At 33.1% G+C, this 12,682-nt stretch overlaps 1 protein-coding gene across 1 annotated transcript; it reads left to right on the top strand.

Moving 5' to 3' along the window:
- Positions 1-8,463: 8,463 nt before the first annotated feature.
- Positions 8,464-12,682, top strand: LOC113731215 (uncharacterized). Its single transcript, XM_027256352.2, has 4 exons — positions 8,464-8,640; positions 10,276-10,483; positions 11,415-11,507; positions 11,943-12,682. Exons 2-4 carry the CDS (start codon positions 10,359-10,361, stop codon positions 12,487-12,489), a joined length of 765 nt encoding a protein of 254 aa, XP_027112153.1. The 5' UTR covers positions 8,464-8,640; positions 10,276-10,358; the 3' UTR covers positions 12,490-12,682.

Here is a 12,682-nt window from a genome sequence, read left to right as displayed (position 1 = left end):
AAGTCCCTTTGATTTATGTGTTCGATTCACTTTTAAGTGGTGGAGATGTGATAAATGTGCAAGCCTATGGTAATGGCATTCCGTGATGTTGAATTGAGCGTTCCTAGTATTCATATATATATTTTTCGAATTACAACATGTCCGGTGTGTTCTACCTTTGGTGATATTGTCAGGGACCCTAGATGCTTGTGTTAGTATAGACTACTGCATAACCTCTGCTCTCTTGATTGTATTTCTGAGCTCCGAAATGCTTGAGGGCAAGCATTGTCTAGGTGTGGGGGGATTTGATAGAGCCGTTATTTGGCACGTTTTGCATTGTCATCTTGTCCTAATTTTGGCCATTCATGGTGTTAAGAAAGGGGATTTCACTCATATTTGACATTTGTGCGAATTGTAGGTGGTTAGCATTAAAATGATATCGCGGGGAAAAATTTCCAGAAGACTTTTCATTTCAGAGCGTGGCCACGCCTTGGAAGGTGGACGAAACCGAAAGACGGACCGTGGTCCATGTGGACCAGGCACATGGGATCAAAACTCAAAGGGGGAAATGGCTTTTGCAGATTGATTTGCACCAGACGTTTCTGGGCTTTTGGACTCCTTGGAATTGCGGCGGCTATAAAGAGAAAAAGGACAAAGCAAGATGCATCATCAACTTTTAGGCTTAGCTTTAATTTTCCTTTTCGGCTCCTTGTCAGCCGCTTTGTCTCTGTTTTCTTTCTCTGACTTTTGTTCCGCCTGCGGCTAGCGGCTAGCGGCGAGACATTAGAGATTCTCGCGGATTGCATCTGGGCTCCGTAGAACGGAGACCCTTTTTGTACTTTTTGCTTTTGACTCTTCAAAATTCCGCGAGATTACTCTTGCGCTTTTCCAATTCTTCGGCAATCAATTGAATGTATTCAATTAATTTACGCGGGATTGACACGATGAGGAGCGGCTAATTTTCTCCTCTACCCAAAGGGTGACGCAAGGGCGCGGTCCATAATATCTGTGAGATCTAATCGAATCTTTATTATTTCCCCCAATTTATTGCTATTCGTGCATTTTCTGAATTAATTGGTCATGGGTATTTGATTAATTGAATATCAACGGCCGGATATTGGATTTAATTTAATAGCCTACTGCCATGTCAATTAAATAGAATCCGTAATTGTTCATTTAATTGACACCTCGTGGCAACCACCATAATTGGTTTTATGTTGGGGAAACGCAAGATCTAATTTAAATAAACCCTCTTAGCGTGTTTATTGGTTAGGGTTGGGTTCTTCTAGATTTAATGCAATTGGGTAATTAAATTCCTACGGTCGTACCTAGGGTTGTTATCTGGTTAGGGAAACAGTCAATGGTCGTACCTTGACTGCCGAAAAGGTAAGGAAGAACTGGTTGTCAGAGCTTATTGATAACTATAACCAACCTAGTGATGAATGGGTGAAATATCTTTGCATCGATGAACATTTATTTGGACCGTGGCTGAGCAGTTGATCCTTTGGGTAGAACTTTTATTAATTGCTATTTCTAGTGAATTGTGCTTTGTGAGTTAGTTTTGAATTTTGTTTGTTTTATTTTATTTTATTTTTATTTGCCTCTTATTGAAAATCCCCCAATTTCGTTCTACTAATTTGAAAAGAAATAATTTCCTACCTGCTCCCTGTGGAATCGACCCTACTTGCCATTGTACGCAAAATTAGTATTTTTATAGATAAATCCGGTATATCGGATCAAGCAAACTCTTCGGGAACAGGGTGAATCAAGTAACCCATTGCACACCTAGGGTCCCTGCTCCAGTACTTGGATTTGTTCTATAATTATTTAATTGATGTGGTAATTAGGACTTTTTAGTAATTATTATTGCACAGGTTCGGCACCTGTCAATATCCTATTTTTCGGATCAGCTCGAATTGGATTGGTCGGGTACTGAATTAGGGGAACGTCTATTATTTAAACTAATATTAATGCATTTTTAGATTAAAATCATGAATAAAAATAGACTAAAATTAGGGGAATTTTACTCTCTTTTTTTTGGTACTGAATCGATGATATTAAAATCACCTTTAAATATAGAATAAGACTTATCAACTATTTGATTCTTTTAAGAGTTTAAATTATTAAATGATGTGACAAGATGTAAATGGATTAAAACCATGGGTATCATATTCAAAAAGGACTATAGCATTTCTCTCAAATTAATCTATACAAACTATAATCTATATCTATATAAATTTGAGAAGGGATTCTTACCAACAAATCTCCACGTATCTTCCCACTACCAATTATATTTTTCTAGCATTTCACATTTTATTTAATTTATAAAATATATTTCTCTCAACTTCTACATCTACTCTTCACATTTGAAATTGTTGGTTACTTTTTAAAATCATTTCATTTCAAATTATTGGCTAATGTGCATGTTTTTCTATTTGAACTTCAACCCACACGTTTCCGATTGTCTTGCATTGTTTATGATTCTACAACAATTAAAACTTCTATAAGACCATAAGAAGAGATAACAAGTATAACATTCTTTCATGATTTCTTATTAATTTAAATAAGCAAGATGATTTACATTCCATTTTTTGTTATTCACACTTCAATAATCATTTTGATCATATAATTTTCATTAATTAAACTATATGATAAAATAAATGGTTGAATTGCAAATAATAAAAAATGGAGTGCAAATAACATTTTCTTAAGTAGTGGAATTTGGTTTGAAATTTATTAGTGGGAAAGTAAATAAAAAAAAATATTGCCAAACTTAGTAAAGGTAAAAAAGTAAATGATAATATCTTATCTTTTAACATAGTAATCCTAAGTAAAATGGCAAAATTAAATAGAAAACAAAAAGGAAATAATGTCTTGGATTTAAAAAATCAAGAATGGTACCATTTATGAAATTCAAATTATGAAATCACTAAATAAAAAAACAAAGTACTACTAGCCTTTTAACGTGAAATTTTTTTTTAAATATTCATTTTGATAAAAAAAATAATGATAATAACAACACCAATTCTACCAAAAATTTTTTTAAAAAAATAACATTATGGTTTAAGAGAAAGATGTAAAACATTCAACCCTAAAATACTATTTAATATGTATATATCTGGATCAAATTTGATATTAGATTTGAATAAGAGTATAAAACCCAAAAACTGAGGATAACTTTTGGTATCATTAATTATTTTATGTATTCTTATTGTTGTCTTCATATGTAAATATGTATGTGCTATGTTAAAATATATATATATTGATTTTAGCACTTAAGGAAATTATATATATTATCAGTTTTTCATTTCCATTTTTAGATACTAATAATTGCAACCATTGTAATTAATTTTTTATTTTATATTTTCATTATGACAAGTAAAGTTAAATATATTAGGTTACAGGGATATAAATTTAGATTTTAGGTATAACGGGAGGAGGGAGGGAAGAAAATGATAAGGAGTTAAGGAGTGGCAGAAAAGGTTGAAAAATAAATATGAATTACAAAGATAGGCGGAGAAGGGAGAAAAAAAAGAAAGAAGATTTGCAGGTATATGATAGAGATGACAAAAAATAATAACAAAAAAAGTGATACCATAATAGAAAATATGAAAGTCGTAGGATACATCTGATGATTAACTGGCGGATAAGAGAAGAGGGAAATGATGGTAATTTTTACTAATTTTGAGAACTCTAAAAACACATATTATGGAGATTTTTTTTAAATATACGTTAAAGTTTATGAAAAATGCTAATCTAAACGTAGTCAATAATTTTAGGGGCACAAGATAGGAGAAATTTTTTTTTTTCTAAAAATGAAAGAAAATAAATTGGTTGTAATTTATTTTTTTATATTATAAGTTTTGATATATGGGTATAACATAATATGTTTTGTCGGATATTGATAAATTGACTTTTTTTTTAGAAAACTCTTCTCACCTTACCGTCCAACCTAACCCCTCCTTAAATGCATTATCAGTTCTTTTATCATATAAATCATTATAGATTTTTTTTTTCAAAATATTAAGCATACACTTCTTTAAAATTTTTAGTCTATATATTATATATTATATATTATTCTATATCACAACATGTAAATATATATAATATTATTTTGATTTAAAATACCACAAAATACTAGTGTACATGAATTTAGAACATAATTATTATTTGAATATGAATTTTGAAAGAATTTGAAAGGAAGCAATAGATATGGTGGTTAAGAGATGCTTAATTTTCACAAAGGGTGCTTTCAGAACAAAAACACGTTAGCCAAATAGTCTATGTTTTTTCCTCCCTAGTCGCACCATTTTATGTCTAGCTGACAGATATTCCAACGAGATGTCGTCTTTTTTTTTTTCCCAGCATTGGGGTTTGGGGGGAGGAGGGGGCTTCAAATCTTATATCTCTAAAGTAGTCTCTGTCCCCTCTATCTATTATTTATACCGCTGCCACGTGTCTCTAGAGGACGAAATAATGAACAATATAGCCCCTTCTTTTTTTTTTTTTTTCCTTTTCAAAAAGTATACACTAACTTTTGTCGTAGCTGAAGATTAATGCATTATGTAAATGTTTTCCCAGAAATACGAGAAACATTTCAAGTGTTGTATTTATGATGAATATTGCGGATTGCATATTGTTGAATTCCATGCATATTCCCTTTCCAAATTTATACACTTGTAAAACTGTAGCCTCACTCTCGGTTACATATTTTCCAATTTTGTGTAAATGATGCTATAGCATATAGTAGATGGTTAAAGATCCCGCCAACCACGAAGAAGCTGGTATAAAAGTCAAAGGAATAATAGCCAAATTTATAAATCGATTATTATCGATTTATTTGAGTTTGGGTTAACAAAATATTAGAAACACGTGGCAGCTATACAAATAAGGAACAGAGGGGACACAGACTACTTTGGGGATAGAGAATTTGAAGCTGGGGGGTTTTGGTAATGGACAATTTACTCACACAGAAAGTGAACAACGGTACTTAGCAATTATTTATTTATTTATTTGGTTTTTGAGTGTCATAATTCTCAAGTCCTCCTCTTCTCTTTTGCAGACGCTAGAGCCTCTCATTAAGATTAATTATGTCAAGTTAATATTGAGAAAACATAAAGTGACAAATCGACATAATGCTGCTTTATATTATATTATATATAACTAGATAATAGATATATAGTCTTCGCGTTAATTTAGATAGTAAAAGCCACTTTTGCCATTCAAAACAAAAACAATTTTACTTGGCTCTCTATTTGCGAGTGGCCTGGTAAGCATCGGAATTGTAATTACATTTGGAGATGTCAGTATAGATTCAGTTCACACTTTACATTACTGAGGATTGTTTCAAATAAGATGACAATCCCTTGGGTTTAGCCAAAGTTGTTATAATTGCTTAGAGGGTGCCAACAAATTCGACCGAAGTAAATTGAAAAACATGGTTAAATTTATTTTCATGAGAAATTAGGGATAGGCACGGCTCCTTGCGATATTTGACTGATTTGCCCTACAGTTTGCGAGCCAATTATATTTTGATTTGTACTCATTCCGCATATCAATGGTACCTAATGATCAATTATCCACTAGAAAAAGGGTCAAATTAGCGGGTGCTCGCTCCGTCCTTTCATATAAAAAAAAATTTAGACTTTAATTTTATATTTTATATATTCATCTAAGATTCAACATAGATTTTACCCAAAAGAATTCTCATGTGTAGAAACAAACAAAAAGATTACAAGAAAATGGAAAACAATAAAAGAATCCAAAATCAATGAAAAATGTTATAAGCATTACCATTTTCTAAATATATATTCTACGTCGACTAAACTATTTTCTTAAAAAAAAACAAAGATCATGATGCTTATAGATGAATATTGTGAACAAATTACGGGCTTTCATATTTGGAGTATAATTTGCTCAATCGTTAGCTCTACAAGTAATATTTTGCACATGCGTATAAAACTAAAACAAATAAATATATATATACACACACATACATACGTACATGTACATGTAGGGTGAGGCGGGTATTCATGAATTCTTAATCGTTTGATCTTCGTCTACCCCATACGTAAGGGGATACCCAATCCTCTTATTACTTGGTCAAATAATACCAATTGGGTTATCTTTCTTTTTTTAGAGCGGATTAGATGATTGGATATGACAGGCGTCCACACCTACAAGAAACACATCTTTGGTCCATGTCTAAACTCGTTTGAGTTTGAGACTCGCAAAATTAGCTAGTTAGCATGCATACTTGGATTACAATTTAGATTAAGAAAAAAGGGTTAATTATACTTTGCTCCCCTAAACTTGGACCCTTATAACACTTTGTCCCCCTAAATTTCAAATATATACACTTTATCCCTTGCAGTCAACTTTATGATGGGGTCAAGATGAAGGGATATTTTTTATGACCAAAATATCTCTGACTAATTCTTAAACACACATAATAATTGTAGCATAATAAATATCTATTTATTAATAGTTGCTAAATGCATTTAAACACAATTATACTATGAATTTAATCTTTTACCACTAAAATGAATTAGATAATTCAAAAAAAAGTCTAAACAGCTCAATGTGTTATTTTAATGTCGATAGCAATACTTATTTAAAATAAAATAAAATTAATTAGTGCGTTTTGAATGAAAATTATTTTCTTATATTTTTTATTGTAGCACTTTTTTAATGTGTTTTATGAGATAAAAAATGATTAAAACAAAAAATATATTAAAATTTGTATTTAGAGATTTTTTAGTTTATTTAAAATGTAGAATTTAAAAAAAGTAAGGTATGAATGAGGTATAAATTTACCAAATAACATTTTATTGACTCGTGGAAATCTTGTGAAAGCTGCAAAGTAAATGAAAATTATCAAAACTAGTCCATTTACAATTTAAATGAAAAAGATAAGCGATGAAAAACTTGTACAAATGCTTTAGAAATTTTAAATTATTTTTCCTCCACAATACAAAGTTTCAATTCTTTGGTATTATACCATCTTTTATTTTTTAAATCACATGACTTTGTTTTTTTTCCAATAAAATGTTTCATATTCCAATTAAAAGTATAGTATTATTCTAGAACTATTATATAAGGGCATTAATATCATTTTTTAAAATTTTGGATGGAGATAACATCATTAACGTTTGACTCGGTCAATCAAGGAGGCAAAGTGCATATATTTAAAGTTCAGGAGGCAAAGTGATATAAAGGATTAAGTTTAAGGGGGCAAATTGTAATTAACCCTAAAAAAATGTTATATACGCTTTTCCCTTTTTTTTTTTTTGGGCCTTTAAGGAATGATGTTATACGGTATATTAAAGTCATGAATGACCTATTTGAGAGAATGGACACATAGACCTAAGAAGAAAAAGGTCAACATAATTTTGGTTACGTGATAAACATAATTCTCATTTTAGTTTCAATATATGTAACAACTAAGGTTGAGTCTGAAAAATATTTTACTTGACACAAAACTAGTGTCCAGTTACATTCAAATGTCTTTTTTAAAATACACAGAGTACACAAAAAAATACTGGAAAAGAAAAATGACTTACAAATGTTTGCATTTTATTTAAATTTTCTCTAATATTTCTTTGTAATGTAAAGTTATTGTCAAAGAAAATCATGTGAGAGATTTAGAGCCCATTTGAATTTCTACTTTTAGAAGTTTTTATAGAAAAATATACTTGTAATGATTTGAGGTATGGAAGATAAAAATGTAATTAGGAAATGTATTCACGTAAAATGTAAAAATCTTTCTGTGAAAAATTACAATTCAAACAAGGCAACGTTTTAAATGTTGAATATCCCAATAGATAATGACGGTAATTTGTAACTCTCAATTTTAGATTTGACACCATAAATATCTTATGTAATAAATAGCATTATGTCTATAGAGTAAATTATCCAAGTAGCTATTGAAATTTTTGAATAGCGAAAATTTGACAACTCAATTATTAATAATATATTTTTACTCACTAAACTATCAAAAATGTAAAATTTGGGCCATTTTGTCTAGTTTCACATCTACTTTTGCTAGATCTAGGGGTCTGCATGATTCATAAGACATACAACTAATCGTTAGATATGGTAAAATTAATGGTAATATCGAAACAATAACATAAATAGAAAATAAAAAGTTATATTTATAGTTTAATAAACATCATTTTAAGTGGACACCATATCATAAGAAGATCACATTGATTTGCCCATTAATTTCTTTTTCTTAGCACACTGAATCCTTTGTTTTAAGAACAACTGATTTTTCTTGGATTATTTTTATTCATCTCCTGTTTTTGGAAGAAACTACTAGTCTACAATTACTAATTACGGCGCGTTAAATATAATAAAGTTTTTTATACACTAAATCGGGACCATCATAAAACTTCAGGGACTGAAACTACAATTTTCTGTTAGTGAAGTTTGCTACGACTTTACCGGCATCGCCACATGGATGTGCTGCCTAGAACACGACTTTAGTTTAAATTTGTAAAGCGGTTTCCCTGTCTTACGAAAACAGGGGCAGAAGCAGCAACAATTTCTGCTGCCAGCCAATTCTCGACGCGCCGCTTCCTATCTCCAGTTTGCCCTAGTACCAAAGCCACCCGAGCGTCAAAACAGACTTGCGGTTTCGCAATCGGCCTTCAGTTGCTGGTATCTCCCTCTTTCTTCCTCGTTAAATCTTTTGGTTCTTTAGCTCTTTTGATCTAGATTCATCAAATAAGGTTCAGGTTTACACCAGACCTGTTCTTTCACTTGAAAAATTTGAAAATGATTTTTATTCGTTTTGTTTTGTTTTTGTTTTGCTTAATTATTGAAGAATTATGTTCAAACTTGGCAAACCAAGGTTTTGAAAATTTTCCTAGTTGAATTTACCGTTCTTCTCAAGATAAGGCAAAATTACGCTAAATCGCTGTTGGAAAATTGGGGCTTTTCCTGATTTAGACTGATTTTCACCCAAGCACGCACACACACATACGCGTACGTATATTTGTGTGTGTAATGGTTTCTGCGCGTATATGTATTTCAATAGCTGTGTTAGTATTGCGGTATGTGCGTTGGTATTGTGAGTAGTTGATAGAGACCAGAGACGTACCATCCCTTCACCTTAGGGAAGAACTTTTTGCACAGACTATAGCGTTTGGCTTTCTTTGAATATTTTCTCCTGCCCATAGTTGTGAAATGTCAGATCCAATGTGGTTTTGTAAACGTATTTGTCTTTTCTGGATCCTATTTGTTGTCTGGTACTTGGCGTCCTTGACTATTGACCATACCAGGCAATTTGTGATGAACTCGTAATGGATGGTTATGATTTTGTTCATATGTTGGAATTTTTATTGTCTTTATGTTTTCAGTTTCTTGTGTAGATATGTTGTTTTTGTGCGTCTATAGCTTGTACAGTTTAGGAAATAATTGATCATGCAATTGTTGATGCTATTCGTGATGGAGCTGTGATGTGACAGCAGTAGTTGTGACAAAGGCTAAAGTATACATTTATCTAATATACTACAAAGTCCCTGAAACAGAATGCCGTATCTTTAAATTAATCCATCTGCAGTTCAAAGACCTACAAAAATTTAATGTTGTTTGAGAAAAGGTTGTAGACTTGCTATTTCAAACTGAGATAGTTGCAACTTTGTTCGGCTCCGGTTTGGGTGAAGGCTTATGTGGGATTCTGGATTAAAGAGCAAGAAGTATGCAGATAGGAAGTCCTTGGTCATGGAGTTTTGGCTGATAAGATGGAGTATGCTAAAGTTGTAAAGAACTCAACTTCATAGGAGCAATTGTCGCAAAGATTGACATATAATTGCAGTTGTAACTGTTGGAGGTGTTGCTGAAATTATCCTTTATTCTAGAATCATAGATTTCAATTTCGTTTTGTGTTTTGCATTACTTGTTTCACACATGTAAAACGCTCTTCTCATTCAAAAGAGCTGTTGGCTAACATATCGAGTTTTCTGTTGGTGATAAGAAGCTCTTTCTTCTTATTTGATGATATGTGGTGAAGCTGGAGTAGTCAAAGCAGTATTTTTTGAAGTAGGTAAACAATGTTCCGGCATTTACTCCTAGTTTACGGAGAGATGTTTGCAATACTAAGGATGTGGTTGAAGACAGTTTTCTTGAATTAAATTTGTTGGTGCTAGTTATTTAGATCTGTAACTGATCTGAGGTGGTTTTACTTGTTGAGAAATGTATGCTTACTAGTGTTGGATTTGGTGTTAAAAAAGGGGTAAGGGTTCTGTTTGGAGTCATTGATACGGTCTTGGGTGTTGTGGTTGTGGTGGACAGGGAGGAGGCAGAAGCAGCTCTGGTGGTGGTATAATTGTCACAGGTCATTAGTGGTTGGTGGTTTTTTGGAGTAAATATCGAATATGAGCTCAGATAGCAGAAGCCGAAGCAGGAGCAGGAGCAGGAGTCCAATGGATCGCAAGATACGTACTCAACGATATTCATATCGTGATGCACCTTATAGACGGGAGTCAAGACGGGGATTCAGGTTTCTGGTTTCTAAATGTTTATATACTGCTTAACTTCTATTTTACAGATGTATGTGAGGAAATATCGGTTGGAAGGTGGAGAACATGATTACTTTTAGGAAATGGAATGGAAGCCGATAATGACCTCTTTTCAGTAGATGCTTCTATATGAATTTCTGGATGGTAGAGTTTTTACATTAAATGACAAACAGTTGTTTTTGCTGTATATCTTTTTTTTAACATATTGATTCAACCAAAATCTTTACAACAGTTGAACATTATCCTACTTTCATCTAGAAATTGAGTGTTTGCTTTGTATTTCTCAGTAACAGCTAAGGTGGCGAAAGTGGTTAAGTCATCTGTAGATTTATAAATATGCTATCCTTTAAGAAGAAATTCCTTGACCAGAAAAGGGGTGATGGCTTGCTTAAGATGCATGTTTCAGACTGTATCAATCATAAACAAATTATTGTTATGTCTGTGTCCTGTGCCTTTCTTAAGCCTTCCTGCTTTATTGATTGGACTTTTGAATTTCATGTAGTTATAGGATGTATTGAAATTTTAGTTTTTGGTGATTATTTTTTGATTAATTTTTTCTAGATTCCAGTGCAATCCAAAGTTTTCTTCCATGTTCTTTTTTTTGTAATAACTTCTCCCATTGTGAAGCACAAATGCACAATGCGATGTGCTTTTGCTCTTTCAATGCCAATCAATTTTTCCACTTATTAAATCTTTCTATGGTGTAATTTATTAAAATATAAAAAGGATTGTATAAAGGGATGGTATCTTGCTAGCAGCGTACTTGTTGCTACACTACTTATTGATGTGCAAATATCTGCATACGGTATACTAGGCGGACTCTTGTGGGTTTGGTGTGGAATATTATCTTTGGTTTTCTTGATCCTATCTCTAGGGGGATTGATGACAGTTTTAGCATCTTGTCCTTCACAGCCAAAGCAGTCTGTGCAAGAACTGCAAGAGGCCCGGTCATTTTGCTAGAGACTGCACTAATGTTGCCATATGTCACAACTGTGGCCTTCCTGGGTGAGTAGCTTCCTATTCAAAAATGCATTTGCATCAAATTTTGTTGGTTATACTCGTTGGCAAGAAATAAGTCAATAACATTTAAACAAAGTGCGGAGAACTATGGTAATATGACGTGAGGATTTTTATAGAGATAATCCTTGTTTGATCTCTTGTAACGACATCAAAGCCCACCACACAAGGAGCAACAGCATTCATATATGAAATTTCAAGTTCTGAGTTTTTTTCCCCCTATGATACTAGTTGGTGAATGCTTCCAACTATTTCGTCATGAAAACTACAATTGAAATGCCTTCCTGAGTCTTTTATGGCATGTGAGAGTCTATAGAAATGTAGTCATGGACTTCTTCATTGATCTTGTTGGACTGTTTATAGGAATTATTTTACTAATAGATCTCATAATCATGTTTGTATGGATTTTGGCACTTGAACCAGGCATATTGCATCAGAATGCACCACAAAATCTCTGTGTTGGAACTGTCGCGAACCTGGCCATATGGCTGGAAACTGTCCAAATGAAGGTATCTGCCACACCTGTGGTAAGGCAGGCCACCGTGCAAGAGATTGCACTGCTCCTCCTATGCCACCTGGTGACCTGAGGCTCTGCAACAATTGCTTCAAGCAAGGGCATATGGCTGCTGACTGCACCAATGACAAGGCCTGCAAGAACTGTCGGAAGACAGGTCATCTGGCTCGTGATTGTCAAAATGATCCAGTTTGCAATTTATGTAATATATCTGGGCATGTGGCTAGAGATTGCCCAAAAGGAAATATCTTTGATGAGCGAGGTGGAGGACCTCGTATTGGTGGTGGTGTGGGTGGTGGATATCGGGAGATTGTTTGTCGGAACTGTCAGCAAGTAGGCCATATGAGTAGGGATTGCATGGCCTTGATGATCTGTCACAACTGTGGAGGAAGAGGACACCTAGCTTATGAATGTCCTTCTGGGCGGTTTATGGACCGTTTTCCCCGAAGGTATTGATGGATGGGCTCATATTATTGCACCGATGGTTGTGATGGTTTTGCCTTTAATTTGAATTTGAACATGTTTTTGTTGTTTGTAGAATAATTTATCTCTAAACTTTGTGTAGTATTGAATGATCTGTTATTTAAGTGCCATAGATTTGTTTGTGGTGATTTTCAGAATCTCTATGTTAAAAGCAGGGTTTTGTCGA

This window comes from Coffea arabica, chromosome 2c (assembly GCF_036785885.1).
Source record: "Coffea arabica cultivar ET-39 chromosome 2c, Coffea Arabica ET-39 HiFi, whole genome shotgun sequence".
NCBI lineage: Eukaryota > Viridiplantae > Streptophyta > Magnoliopsida > Gentianales > Rubiaceae > Coffea > Coffea arabica.
The sequence above is the reverse complement of the archived record's forward strand: the minus strand, read 5'-3'. Positions and strand labels throughout refer to the sequence as shown.